At 42.9% G+C, this 14856-nt stretch overlaps 1 protein-coding gene across 4 annotated transcripts in view; it reads right to left on the bottom strand.

The window, feature by feature from the left end:
- The window catches only part of CHD6 (chromodomain helicase DNA binding protein 6), a 211721-nt gene that overhangs the window by 119677 nt on the left and 77188 nt on the right, over positions 1-14856 (bottom strand). For all 4 annotated transcript variants that reach the window (XM_029221761.1, XM_029221758.1, XM_029221759.1 and 1 more), the window contains one exon: positions 8891-9411. In XM_029221761.1, coding sequence (XP_029077594.1) covers positions 8891-9411 — 521 coding nt within the window. The remainder of the gene's footprint in view (positions 1-8890; positions 9412-14856) is intronic.

The raw sequence follows: 14856 nt of genomic DNA, 5'->3' as shown, positions 1-14856 counted from the left end.
GGACGGAAAAAAATGGCAGACAAGATTTTAGAGGCTCAAAGTCCCTTTTTCAGTAACAAAACCCAAATTGATTTTATAATAAAACATATATCCATATATCCGCTTTAAAGAAGCACCTATCAAGTATTTATGATATGCAAGAAATTTCCAACATATAAACTATACCATTCATGCAGGACAACTGTTGGGAATAACCAATTAACAGTTTATTAGTAGGCCTCGGCCCCAGAGCCCTCTCACCCTGTCTTCTACACAACTTCATTAGCCAAGATTTTATACATCTTTACTTTCCGCAGTTGCATTAGGAAAATAAATACCTTTTTTGCCTTCCATATACGGAACTGTACTATTAAATCACTAGACAGACAGACTTCCTCAACTTTCCTCCTAGCTCTATCTCCAGTTCCCAACCTCCAGCTTTCTTTGCTAGAACTGAGAGTTAGAAACGGAGTGCTGGATCTGAGTATGAGTAGGAAAGTCTGGGTATGCGTCACAACACTGTACGAGACTCACCGCTATGAGTCTTTTATTACTTTGCCCCCATGGATTCCAGCTATTGAAAAAATTTAATCTACCAAACCAAGTGCATTATTTCAAAATGACTCACCTTCCTATTTTAAAATTAAATCTTATAAAATGTCCATCGAAGTCTTAGCAGGAAACAATCAGTTACTGCCACAGTGAGTTGCCTTTACCCCCAAATTCAGGATGACTGAAAACAGCTCAGAATGCCAATTACTGCCTCCGCAGATGTGCACGCACCTGGGGAGTCCAGCCCAGGATCCACTGCCCCACTCGAGGAACAACTCTCCAGAAAAGCTCCCGACCCAGGCCTTGCCACGGGCTCTGATCCTCTTCCCAGAAGTATAGCACTGAAAACGTGGACATTACCCCAGAGAGCTCATTTGCACACTTAATCCAACTTTTACTTAATGCCCATATTCGTCCAGCCTATACAGAGAGAGCTGAGTTGCGCATAGGTTTTTTAAGATATTGGTTAAGAGGCTTCCCTGGTAGTCCAGTGGGTAAGATGCCGCGCTCCCAATGCAGAGGGCCCTGATTCGATCCCTGGTCGGGGACTAAGAGTTTGTGTGCTGCAACTAAGAAGGCTGCATGCCGCAACTAAGAAGTCCGCATGCTGCCACTAAAAGATCCCGCATGCTGCAACGAAGATCCTGTGTGCTGCAACTAAGACCCGGCACAGCCAAAATAAATAAATAAATATTTTAAAAAATAGATATTGGTTAAAAGAAAAACACATACCCAAAACAAATGGTTTGGGTGCAGATATAGTCATCTGTAGACAAAACGTGAACCATATCTGCTTGTCCTCAATCCCTTTAATCATATCATTCGCACCATCAGAACAAAGATTATACAAGTCTGTGACATTATCATAGTAAAAAATGAAACAAAAACATTACATACTTTTAAGATGAAAAAAGCAGAGTTTTAACAGATAATCTTATTAAAAGTGATTAAAAGCAAATGAAAATAATTTTTTTTAATGTAGAAGGGCTTCTAACGAAACATACAATCACCAAATCCCACTTTCCAGGGAGATTTGCTTTTGACTGATACCTCTCTAACTCCAAATATGTTCATGCCTCTAGTTCTTTATTTATCAACACTAAGCAAGAGCTACTCACATCCTGATACAAAAGTTGATGAATTTACACCTCATATTATCTCCCCTATTACTCTGCTCAAGTTTTTTGATGAATTCTTTTAGTTTAGGCTACTGTGCTTTAAATTTGTATTAGTCCTTTCTTGTTTTCTGACTGTTCCTTTTTCGTGATAACCCATTCCTGTTTGCAGACAAGACATCATCTTGAATCTGAGGATGCTAACTTAAAATCTTTACAAGTCCTCTTCCTTGAATTGTTTCTTCTGAGGACAGTTGTCCTGGTCATTCCTCTTTTTCCTGCTTCTTTGCTGCTTTTCCTCTATGGTCTCGGGATCTTTGGTGGACTATTCCTATTTAAAATGAATGAGGTTGATAATGCAGGTGGCGGATGAGGCTCTCTGCTGCTGAGTAAGTCACCTTCTCCAACAAGACTCAACCCTGAATGGGAGGCCTGGTCTGGGACTCTGCACACACAGGTGGCTGCCCCTTTCTCCCCCTTTTAGGGGTATGGGCAGGGAAAGGCAGAGAAGCCTGGGCTCCTGTGCCCCCTTGTTGTGGATGTCAGTCTCCACTTGGAGCCTAGACCCTCTTCCAGAGCAAACTGCTCAATATCTTTAGAGTAACTGTCTGACTTCAGCCTGGAGCTGAATAATCATGCAGCTACTCTGCCGATAGTCCCTTGATCAGCCACCTCCAGTTCTGGCCCTTCTCCAGGGCTGCCAGGGCCATTGTGAGGAGGAAGCACTTCTACCTCTGCTACAGACATAGCTCCTGCATGTGCTCTCAGCTGGGACTCCCTCTACAGTATTCACCCATCAGTATGATACTATGGGCCTCCCTCATCCAGAAATTCATAACATCTCTTATCTTCGAAGAATTTATTCCCTTCTGTCCTTCCTGTCATTTCATTAAAGGTCTGACGAAGAAGGGAAAATAAATGTATGCTCGGCCTACCATTTTAAAACTGGAAATCCCGCAAAGAACATTTATTTAAATACCATTTTGCTTTAAGTCTTTTCTCATCTATTAATTCCTTTAATAACTAGCTCAATACTCACCTCTTTTAAGGGACTCCCTAGACCAGAACTGAAAGACTCTATTTTTTGTTTTTTTTTCTCTTGGCCGCACCAGGTGGCTTGTGGGAGCTCAGTTCCCTGATCAGGGCTAGAACCTAGGCCACGGCAGTGAAAGCCCAGAATCCTAACCACTAAGCCACCAGGGAACTCCCTAAATACTCTTAATCCTCTAAATCCTTTCAGCTAATTCTATATACAGTTATACTAGGTTCTTTTCATTTGTTTATATTTTTGCCTGTTTTTGGAACACTTGCAAGGCTGTTTCTCTAACTTGAGAAAGTTCCCCAATGACAAGGCTCATAGATGATACCCCTGTGATACCTTCCTTCCTCCACTATCCCATTCCCAACAAAAGTACTTATAAACAAAACAAGGCACACAGGAGGCAATAAATACATACTAGATAAATAAATGAGAAGGTATTCATCAAGCATTTTTGTTTAAGTAACTGTTTCCTTATAGCCTGAGTAAAGGTCTACTATACACCAGACCCTAATTCAGAAAGCCCTGGGAATTACAGAGTAAGCACTCCAGGAGCTCTTAGAAAAACAGGAATGGTGACTTAGTCCAAAGCTTTAGAGGTGGGTCTCTGACATTATCATTTAGATTTCTTCCCTACTTAACATAACGCCCAGTGGGTTCCAAGCAGAGGGTCTCTACTCAGAACTCACTCATGTCTTTATATTTGTCTTCTTTCTTCTAATAAATGATCAGAATATAAAAAGTCTCCCAACAGAAAGAAACTTGTCAACGGACACTCTTGGGCCTCCATAAAGATCTGCACGCTGAACAAAGACAGGTGATTGACCTTCGAACAGTGAGGCACAGCTCAACTGGCTGAATTTTATTACCCCTCCTGCAACCCAGTTATCAGCTGACTCACCGCTCAAACAGTGGTACAATCAGGTTTGGAGCTTACCTCTCTAGAAGCAACTATCAAAGACAAAAATCAGAAAAAGTAAAACCTTCCTACCAGGATGTTATCAAACCTACCGAATTTGGGAGGAAGATCTGCTCTGGGTTGACAAACCCAAACAAATGGGGGTAAAAAGCTGAGGCACAGAAGCTGGGGCTAATGAGACCATTCATTTCTTTTCATCGTTTTGGTTTTTTCATTCCTAGCAGATGTTAGATAGCCCTCCACTTGGGCCAGCACACTGATTCACTTCTTGACTTTGAGAGAGAACATAAACCATTCTGACGTGTGGAAATTCCAAAACTTATGCTCTGCCCTCAACCAACAACATGGACACCAACACTCAAGACCCTGACTTACAAAGGCAACCTCCAGCGCAGTCAGAGCGCCTGGCTCCCGGTTTGAGGGCGACCCAAAGGGCCACTGACCTACCTCCTGACGCCCTCACGCACACTGGAATGGCCCATCTTTCCTGCTCACCAAGCCGTGCTTTAATGCCATGAAGCTGACTTTTACTAAAGGTCATTTCAAAAAAGAAATATGAAATTCACAGGCACATAGAAGCATTTGACGTAAAAAACTGCTGAGGACCATATCCACTACGTCACATAATGTTCTCAACTGGTAAAAATTTGACTTCCCTGAGGAACTGGCCCAGTGCTTTTCTAATCTCAAAGCATTTTCCCAAAGCCCTTATCAACATTACCTGACCTCGCAAACCTGAGGCCTGCCTTTCTCTCTGAGCCCCTCGCTGCAGCTATGCGGGCCATGGGTGTCCATGTATGTACAGGTCTGCATATGTGTTTGTAGGTGTACGTGTATTTGTGTATATCTTCTTATGCCAGAGGCCCCATCCTCTTCGGGAAAAGGTACTATAATTAAAAAACAGTAAAAGCAAATAAACTATACTTGTGAATTTTAAATTTCAGAGTCAGGGAAATGACAGAGAGCCTAACTTGGCTTCCTGGAGGAGCCTTCTTGCTTTTTATATAATAAAGGACTGAACTAGGCTCAAACTCCAAGACAGTTTGGAGGGAAAGGCAGAGAGGGTAGTTTTTTTTTTTTAACATCTTTATTGGAGTATAATTGCTTTACAATGGTGTGTTAGTTTCTGCTTTATAACAAAGTAAATCAGCTATACGTATATATATATCCCCATAAGAGAGGGTAGTTTTTTTGTTTTTTTAAAGGCTTCTCCTACTTGAGTGTTTTTATCCGCTAAGCAGTAAGTAGATATTCGTCACTACTAATATCATACTTGAAAAGGAACATCTGCTAGACACTGTCATCTGTTTAGGAGGGGAACTGTGTTCAATTATCTATCTGCTGCCTCAAATGCAAAGAGAAACAGCATAGGAAAAAGCTGGGGCCACCTTAGTCCTTGAGAGGATCCTACGGAGTGTGCAAACTAAAATCCTGTAGAAGAGGGGCCGTTTCCTACAAATGAAAAACCAATTTCTCTGACACTGGAATCGTCCCACTGTTATCCATTCCTGACCTTCCCTAGCAAAGTGAAAAGAGGCACAAAGCTGTGGAGAAAAAAGTGGGTTTTACAGGCAGGTGAGCCTAGAGCCAAATCCTGACAGCGCTGCTCATTAGCTTGGTGACTTGGACAAGTTACCTTGAAGTTTTCATTTCTAAAATTATAAAATTTATAAGAATAAAATATTTCATTATAACCCCCTACTGTTATTTAACAATGGGATCTTATATGGGTCTCATTTTCAGGGAGAAGAGCTCTATCCATTTGTTCCAAGAAAACAAATTATATATATAAAATATTTTAAAATAATATATAAACCACACACACACACACACACACTCACACACACCCCTTCTATGTGTCCAACAACCAACAAACCTCTCTGCTGACCAACCCCAGGGACATAAAAGACACAAAGCATGGTGGTCCTGACCTCAGGCACTTCACTTTTGTTGAGGAGACAGGTCATATATACAAGAAAATACTGGTTTATGATTGAGAGACAGCTTATTGCAGAGGTTAGTGTATAAGACTGGGAATCAGGAGGTCTGCGTTTATGACACATCCTTGCAAACAAGTCACTTCTTTGTGGGTCTGTTTCCCTGGCTGCATGCAGCAGGGCTGGACTAGATCTCTTTTATTCTTCAAGGTCTAAACGTCTTTGATTTGTGATACAAGTGAGGCCCCAAGGGCTGTGGAAATTCAGAGGGGACATGCTAGCACAGGGTGTGGGAGCTCTGTGGAGGAACTGGGTGGGACTTGCACTCAGAGCTGAAGAACGGGAAGGGCTTGGGAGTCTGAGAGGAGGACAAAGGGCATCACATGCTGGAAAGGAGCGATCCAGAGAAGGGGGAGCCAAGTACCTCATTTAAGGCCTGAGGAGATGCACCTAGCCGGCCAGGTCTGCTGCCAGAGACCAGGAGGCAGGAAGAGGTCAGACCCCAAAGGGTTTGGATAACAGAGAAAAGAAGAAGTCTGGATTTTGTCCTGGAGGCAGTAGGAACAATCAGAAGTGTCTAAGCAGGTATAATTGTTAGAGGGAATCCCATCTCCCTGCCCTCCATGTTTTCATGCTTCCCTACTCCCAAGGAGGGAACAATACCGGACACATATTTTCAGTCCTTCTTAGAATTCCTCTCACTTCCCTGACCTTCTCTCACTGGGGACCTATGGGACTGGTGAGACTTGGGAAAAGGAATGAAGCACCCAGGGCCCAGGGTCCTCCCTCTGCTTCAGGGACATGCCTGCAGTTCTGGTGGATAAACTCAACTGAGTGAGTAACAGGAAGCCCGATTCTGGCCACAAGCCAGTGCAAGTCCTTCAATCTGGTCCATCAGTAATAAAGCTGATAACTCCTATCTCCATCTCAGTTGACTATTTCCCAGCTGATCTGGAAAGGAGAGAGGGAAGAGGGGGTTTGACTGACCACCACTACCAGCTACAAACATAAGTAAGATAACAGCAGGGCCTCAGAAAGATTAGCCAGGTGGCAGCTGGCAAGATGGACTGAAGCAGGAAAAGACCAGAAGCCCTTAAATCAGCTGTGAAGCTCCTCTAATAATCCAAGCATCCAGCGAATCATCTGTAACCACGGAGTGTTATCCAGGGGCTAATCAATAAAGGCTCAAATCAAAACATGTACTTAAGCCAATCTGCAAGAGAGTAAATCAAAGAGCACAAAAAATAAGACTTAATTACCAACATATTTTTTATCAACTAATGTCCTTTCAGAACTAGAACTGCTTTTGCTGCCTAGTGGGATCATAAATTAAAGGAGCCAAAGCAATTTTATAAATATATAAAAGATAAGAAAGGCTCACCAGTCCAGAACCCTATCTGGGCTACATGGAAGAATTCCACGATGTTAACAGGTCAGTCTTACACAGCCCCCAAATCAAGGAAGGTTGAGAGCCTCGTGAAACTTGTCGACATTCCCAAAGAGATAACCAGCCCTATCTGTTAGCATCCTCTCTGAGTGTTTCTCCTGGATTTCTAAACCTCAAGAGGTTCTGCTGTCTTCTAAGTTGGCAGACTCAGAAGCACTTCTCCAACACACTTATATTTTATACAACCTAACTAGATCAAAATCATTTCCCTTAATATTGCTATGCATACATTTGCCATCCAACCTTGGTTTGTGAAATGCCTCCTCCTCATTGCCCCCAAATGGAATCTACGGCAATGTCTGTATACCCGTTACCTTGTTTCATATCCCACACGAAGTAAATATGAATTCCTTTAAGAAGAAGTTGATAAAATTGTAAGCACCAGAGACCAGTGGCTAAAGTGAGCCCTGATACCTACGACTTTCTACCAAACTCCTTATTAGAGCTGTCAGACCCTCCTCTAACGGCCCTAATTCTAAAACACCATCCTTGAGGATTCTTCTTTGTTTCCTGCAATAACCAAAGTAAGCCACTCCATTAGTTCATGTCTGAATCTCCTTCTTCACACATGCTGCCACACTGAAGAACCTCTTCAGCTTCTCCAAAATAATTTGGAAAGTTTTTGGCAGAAGAAAGAAACTCCACTCCACCCACATCAGACATCAGTGTGTGCGCACGAGGTTCACCCGGAAACAGGGCCCATACGTTGCTTGTTAGTCAGACTCCTGATTTTACCTACTTCTTTTGACCTTCCGGTGAGGTTATTTTATGTCCATTCACTGTGAACTACATTCCTGGGATCCCACCCAAGCCTCTATGATAAACAAAAGGTAAAATCCCCTGCCAGGCAGAAGGGAGTGAATATTATAAGGCGGTTTTAACTTGGATTAGAAAATTATCCACCTGGTCCCAACAAACTGTCCTTCTGAAAATGAACCGAACCATAAAATAATTTCTGAGTAGCAGCACACGCCACCTAAAGTGCTTTCTCTTTAAAATGTACTTCCTTTATGCCTGACCCTGTACAGGTCTGATGGCCCCATTACTTTACATTCTGTTAGCAATTGCATCAACCCCTGCATCTTTATGGGTGCTCCTGGTCTATACTCTGCCTCTGCACTTACATTTTAGAAACTTAAATTCCTTAAATTCCCCTTAAATATACAGAGGTTATATATTTTTTATTTTGTACGTCCGCAAAAAGTTTAAATATTCTCCACCAAGAATTTAAAAAGAGATGAAACGAAGAACATTACATTTGTATACAGATGACAAATATTTAACTCCCCGAATAAAGTGTACGGTTGGATCCTGATAGGATCTACAGCCAGGGCCCCCGACATCACCCCGGCAGCCAATCTGTCCCCATGCCCTCTGCTCTCTCTACAGGTCACTACGGTCTGTCTCCTCTGGTCTCAATGACTCACCGTTTCCTGAGCACCTGCTGACATGTCAGGCACCGTGTTAGATACCGAATGAGAGAAACAGACCAGGCGTGGGCCTGCACTAGAGAGCTCGCAGCCCAGGGGAGCCAGGCAGCCCTTTTCTGCCTGGAACTCTGCGCACACCCACGGCTCTCCCAGATCCCAGCACTGTGCGCCCTCCTGACAGCTGCTCCTCTGCCAGCCTACACTGCGGCCGTTTCCCAAACCGCTGCCCTCCCCGTATCACACCTGTGACGCCCCTTCCCTGACACCCTGTGTGTGCTAACATACTTCGCTTCTCCTTAATCCAAAGGGAATGGCAAGAAATTGCAGGCACAGTATTAATTAAGGAGGTGAGAAGGTGGTTTACTTTGGCTGAAAGTGGGGAAGTCATGTCCAGGGGGGCTGGAGTAAGGCCAAGGACAGCCTCTCTGTGGAGGCAGAGCCCGGGGCTCGGGACGGGAAGAAAGGGACGCACCTGGCCTTCTTGGACTTCGTCCTGGCTGCAGAGTCAGGGCCGCTCCTCTTCTCTTTGGCCTCCTTGGGGCCCGAGGCCTCCCGGGGCTTCCGCACCTTCTTGGCCCCGTCCTTCTGCTTGGGCTCCTTGGGCTCCTTGGCCTTCCTGGGCTCCTTGGCCTTCCTGGGCTCCTTTGGCTCTCTAGGTTCACGCTTCCTCTTTGGCTTGGGCTCCCTGTCCTTGCTTCCCTTTGCTGCCCCTTCTTGCTCTCCTGGATCCTTTTTCTTCCGTTTCTTCTTCACGCCAGTGCCGCCTCCTCCACTGTCCTCCGTCCCGTTATGGGATGTCGTTTTCCTGGGGAAAAGGGTCTCAGCATCCTCTTCAGCAGTGTGCAGGTCCTTCTGGGGCAGACAGGGACGGGCAACATCTTCAGTTTTGTCCTCCTGATCAGTGCTGTGGTCAAACGGGGAGGGGGATTTGTAGTCAAAATTGACGGAGGCATCAGACATTGGGGAGTGATTTAGGACTTTTAAATTTGACAACTGCAAAAGAGAGAGAGACAAGCATATTACTCTTCCACTGCAAGCTTCACACAAATAGTGGCATTAACTTTGAATGCATGGACTTATTCAACATCTCCTGAGTGCCTGCGATGTGGTAGTTCCTCCCGTGCTAGGTCATGGGCACAGAGTGGCAAACAGGACACACATTATGTTTGCTTTAGCCCTTGTGGAGCAAGGCCCTTGTGAACTAAGTTGTTAGTAATATTATGTAGGTAATTTGTATGTAAAAACCTGAAGGATTTCCATGTTACGTGCAGAAATCTGAAACACCTTTTTAAGCTCCATTTCTAGAACTGGCAACAACAGTCTCCCACAAAATACCTTTAGATTCTGCTAGCAGACACGAATCCTAGGCACACTGTTCTGACCCCGAGTGGCATTTATCATGCTGATATACAAGTTACTGTTCAAATGTATTCATGAATAAAGGTGATGTCACCAGGGTGATAAGGATGTGGGGTCAACCTCAACGTGTTGCTTTATTTCCCCAAATCTCTGCTCTCACATATCATCAAGCAGCGTTAACATTCACCTGGTTTGACTGTCAATGAGAACATCTGGATCATTCAAAACTATACCTTTTATTTTTAACTAGAAATAGTGTTCTTCTGTATGATCATCTAACTCTGTCACCAGACTCAGCAGCAGATAACCTTTGACCACTTGCAAAAACCAACTAACGTACAGGAGGATGCTTTACTGTGATACATGCCTTTAGAAAGAAAGTGTCATAGGTGCTGAAGGCAACGCTAAAAGAACATTTCCAAGCTGTTTTGGAGCACCACCAAATAAAAGTGAAGCCTCTTAACATGACAACTTTTAAGGAAACAGCCCTTTGGAAGCAGAAGGTATAGCTCATGTGTTCAGGCCTGGTGTCACAAAGTACATTTGTCATTTCATAACAAGGCTGGGGTTGCCAATAATCTGATAATAACGTGGGTGCTAGTTTCAGGGAACAAAGAAATAACTTAGGGAGAGACAAGCAGGCTTTCCAGGAAGATGGTTACAATCATCTTTGGATGATGGCTTAGGACCAGCCCCATTTGTGAGTAGCTTGCTCTCTTACCAAGGGGCCTGGCCTGTGCTGAAGGGCACAGACACTTGCCAGATGGTGTGGTTTCTCTCTGGCGTTCTGGTTACCAATCTCTGCTCAGACTTCCTGGCCCACCCTGGAACTGACGGGGAGTGCAAAACTCAGCTGCGTATTTCCCTGCTGTTCTTCCCAGTTCCCTTTCATAGTCTGATACTCCCAAACATAACACTGAGAATCCCACGAGAAAGTGATGAAAGAAAAGGAGGATTCTTTTGGATTTTTTATCATAAATAAAGTCCAGTGTCATAAACAGCCTAAATCCAGAGGGAACTGGTCATTCTGGCAGGACTCACTACTTGGGGGCGGGGGAACAAAAGGGAAAACAATTCAGTTTGACTCCCTCATTGCTGATTCAGTGCTTAAGGCTTAGGAAAAAGAGGAACTAAGTAAACTTAAAAGAAATTTAAATCAATAAAATACAAGAAGATGGTTTAGATGGTAAATTTTATAATTATGTGTTTTCTACCACAATAAAAAGACAAAAAAAGAAGGGAGGAAGGGAGGGAGGGAGGGAGCAAGGAAGAGAGGAAGAGAGAGAGAGAGAAAGAAAGAAAGAAAGAAAGAAAGAAAGAAAGGAAGGAAGGAAGGAAGGAAGGAAGGAAGGAAGGAAGGAAGGAAGGAAGGAAGGAAGAAAGGAAGAAAGGAAGAAAGAAAGAAAGAAAAAGAAAGAGAAAGAAAGAGAAAAAAAGAAAAGACAGCAAGAAACTCAACAGTATTGTAACAGGTACCCGGTTAAAGCTGGGATCCTATGACCACATAACCATCCCTGGGATGTTACTTAATTATGTGCCAGGGACACTTGGCCCTCAAGGAATAAGTTTTTGCTTATAATGCAAGGGTGGACACACTAAAAAAGCAAGAGACACAGGTCTGTTTATTTAAAAGGCTTTAAAAGACAATACACTGAAGACCTAATTCCATCAAGGCAGCACTCTGTAGGTCAAAGTGAGACTCTCTCCTCAACTCATACCTCATGTCAAGGTCTCTCTTTTTGGGGCTCTCCAAAAAGCTGAGCAGGTATCTCAGGCAGGCGTGGTGGTAACTGGATATTCAATCATTAGGCAATAACAGTAACAGCAGCTAGCAGCTACTGGACAGACATCAAATGGATATGCTCAGAATTATGCAAAGCATGTTTCATGACATCTCTAATCTTTTCAACAATCCTACAAACTTAGCATCATGTTGCCTATTTTGTATATGGAGAAATGAATGATTATTGATGCTAAGTGATGTGCCCAAGGCCATACAACTAGTGAGCCGAGAAGCCTGGATCTGAATCCTCTGGCCAAATGCTTGTTTCGTTGAGTATTTCACGACATGTCAGGGAACCAGGCCACCAGACCAGCATGATGACATTTGGTTAGAAACGTTAAATGTGATGGTGTGCACAACCGCTTTAGGAAAAGGTCAGGTAGTTCTTTATAAAACTAAACACATACCTACCTGACGTCCCAGCAATTCTATTCCCAGGAATCCTAGAGAGTTGTCTAGTCCACTTCTCATTTTACAGATAAGATAATCTGTTTAGAGATTTAGAGGTTTAGAGAGAGAAAGCAATTTGTCAAGATGTATTCCTAGGAAGTTGGTAGAGCTGGGACAAGACGTCAATCAGCCCGTGTTAAAAAGGAGGAAGTGTGGGCTTCCCTGGTGGCGCAGTGGTTGAGAATCTGCCTGCTAATGCAGGGGACACGGGTTCAAGCCCTGGTCTGGGAGGATCTCACATGCCGCAGAGCAACTAGGCCTGTGAGCCACAACTACTGAGCCTGCGCATCTGGAGCCTGTGCTCCGCAACAAGAGAGGCTGCGATAGTGAGAGGCCCACGCACCGCGATGAAGAGTGGCCCCTGCTTGCCACAACTAGAGAAAGCCCTCGCACAGAAACGAAGACCCAACACAGAAAAATAAATTAATTAATTAAACTCCTACCCCCAACACCTTCTTTAAAAAAAAAAAAAGGAGGAAGTGTTCCAAAAGGCAGATATTAGTAACCAAAAATATGAAATTATAATCTCGAAAGTCAATAATCCACCAGAAATGCTTTTATTTTTAAGGCACCTTGTTGGCAGCCTGGAAAAGATATCTGCTGAGGATTAAAAATATAAGACAAAATATATTTCTTCCATGTTTCTCAAGGTCAGTGGGGGAAAAGGTAAAGAGCCTAAATAAAGTCTTTGTTTCAACTTCTGCTAAGAAGGGCATTAAATTACCTTTTTTTTTTTTTTGCGGTACGCGGGCCTCTCCCGTTGCGGAGCACAGGCTCCGGACGCGCAGGCTCAGAGGCCATGGCTCACGGGCCTAGCCGCTCCGCGGCATGTGGGATCTTCCCGGACCGGGGCACGAACCCGTGTCCCCTGCATCGGCAGGCGGACTCTCAACCACTGCGCTACCAGGGAAGCCCTAAATTACCATTTTGAAAATGGCCCTAAAAGGAACAGACTTCAGATGATGGACCACAGTAACAACATTTTACATTACATTGACAATTTAAAGAGACTAGCTTCTAGGAACACAAGGATAAAACTGAGAGAGACTGACTGATGAGACATGCAACAATGATAACTCATAAACTGCACTGATAGTAATAAAACACATTTCTTTGATCGAAGACCATCAACCTACAATATTCCTAGAAAAGACACTTTAAAAATGTGAATCTAGATAAACAGGTTCTGGGTCAGTTGTAAAGGATTTAAGAACTCATGGAAAGATTACAGCCTAGGTCAATGCTTCCCAAACAGAGGTCCAAGGACAAACCTGGGTTATCCCCCTAAGAATCACTCAAGTACTTGAAAGGCAAATTAGAATCTAAGAAAATCACCCAGGCTACAAAATGGATAGACCCTGAAAGAATTATGCTAAGTGAAAGGAGCCAAGCACAGAAGACCACATATTGTATAATTCCATTTACATGAAATACCCCAAACTGGCAAATCCATAGAGACAAAAAGTAGAGTAGAGGTTGCCAGGGGTTGAGGGAAAAAACAGAGTGACTGGTGAGGGCATAAGGTTCTTTGGGGGATGATGAAATGTTCTAGAATCAGATAGTGGTGATCTTTACACAATCTTGTGAATATACTAAAACCACTGAATTGCATGTTTTAAAAGTGTGGATTTTACAGCATGTGAATTGTATCTCAATTTTTAAAAATTCAATGTAAGAATATACTGAAAAGGGTCCTATGTTGCTGGCAGGAGCATCAACTATTAAAAGATTTTTTTGTAGGGGAGAGTAGCAATAATACTAAAATTTTAATTTTGGATATGCTTTTAAAGTGAGCAATTTCTCTTTGAGAACATAAACTAAGGAAACATTTAGATACTCCAAAGGTTTATGTATAAGAATATCTGATACAGAATTATTTTTAATAGAGTAAAAAACTGTAAATACTCTATTTGTCGACCGTTAGGAAAATGCTTAAATTAATAGCACATCCATCATATAGAATACCACTACACAGCCACTGTTACACAAAGTTTTAGTTGACATTTAAAAAGTGTCCACAACATGTGGGAAAGTAAAAAAAGAAAACCTATGATCGAATCCCATTTTTGTTTTTTTAAGAAGGCTATATCAACATTAGCTTTTTTTTTTTTTTTTTTTGCAGTACGCGGGCCTCTCACTGCTGTGGCCTCTCCCATTGCGGAGCACAGGCTCCGGATGCACAGGCTCAGCGGCCATGGCTCATGGGCCCAGCCGCTCCGCGGCATGTGGGATCTTCCCGGACCGGGGCACGAACCCGCGTCCCCTGCATCGGCAGGCAGACTCTCAACCACTGCGCCACCAGGGAAGCCCAACATTAGCTTTTTAAAATAAATTTAGGACACATACCATCATCATGTCTGGGAGATAACATTGCGGGCAACTTTCACTTCTTTTTTCAAAACTTTCTCTAAGTTATTATTTGTTTGCCTTTACCTGTTTCCCATGATTAGAAGGTAAGCTTCATGAGACAGTGACTTTGTGGTGTTCCCCAAGACCTTTGTGGCTTACAGTAAAACTCAATCATATGATTATTGGATGAAATGAATATTTTCAATTTGAAAAAAGACATCTACAAAATTGTACGTGTAAACAAAGATGACAACAAATACCTGTGTACAGAAGAAAGAATGGGAGAAAATAAAATGTTAATCGTTTGAGGCTGTGCAAATTTGGGTTTTTAAAATTTTTTTTATTAAACAGACATCTAAATTTTCAATAATGAGAATATTGCTTTCAATATACTTATAATAGAAAAATTTTCACATAGATGTAACAGACTTTAATAACGAAGGAAAAATTGTTTGCCAGACAATTCACACTCCTCCAAATCATCAGTATTCAAGAAC

Source organism: Monodon monoceros, unplaced genomic scaffold, assembly GCF_005190385.1.
Source record: "Monodon monoceros isolate NGI ecotype Baffin Bay Population unplaced genomic scaffold, NGI_Narwhal_1 Super_Scaffold_13, whole genome shotgun sequence".
Classification (NCBI taxonomy): domain Eukaryota; kingdom Metazoa; phylum Chordata; class Mammalia; order Artiodactyla; family Monodontidae; genus Monodon; species Monodon monoceros.
Note: the sequence above shows the minus strand (reverse complement) of the source record. Positions and strands in the feature narration are given on the sequence as shown.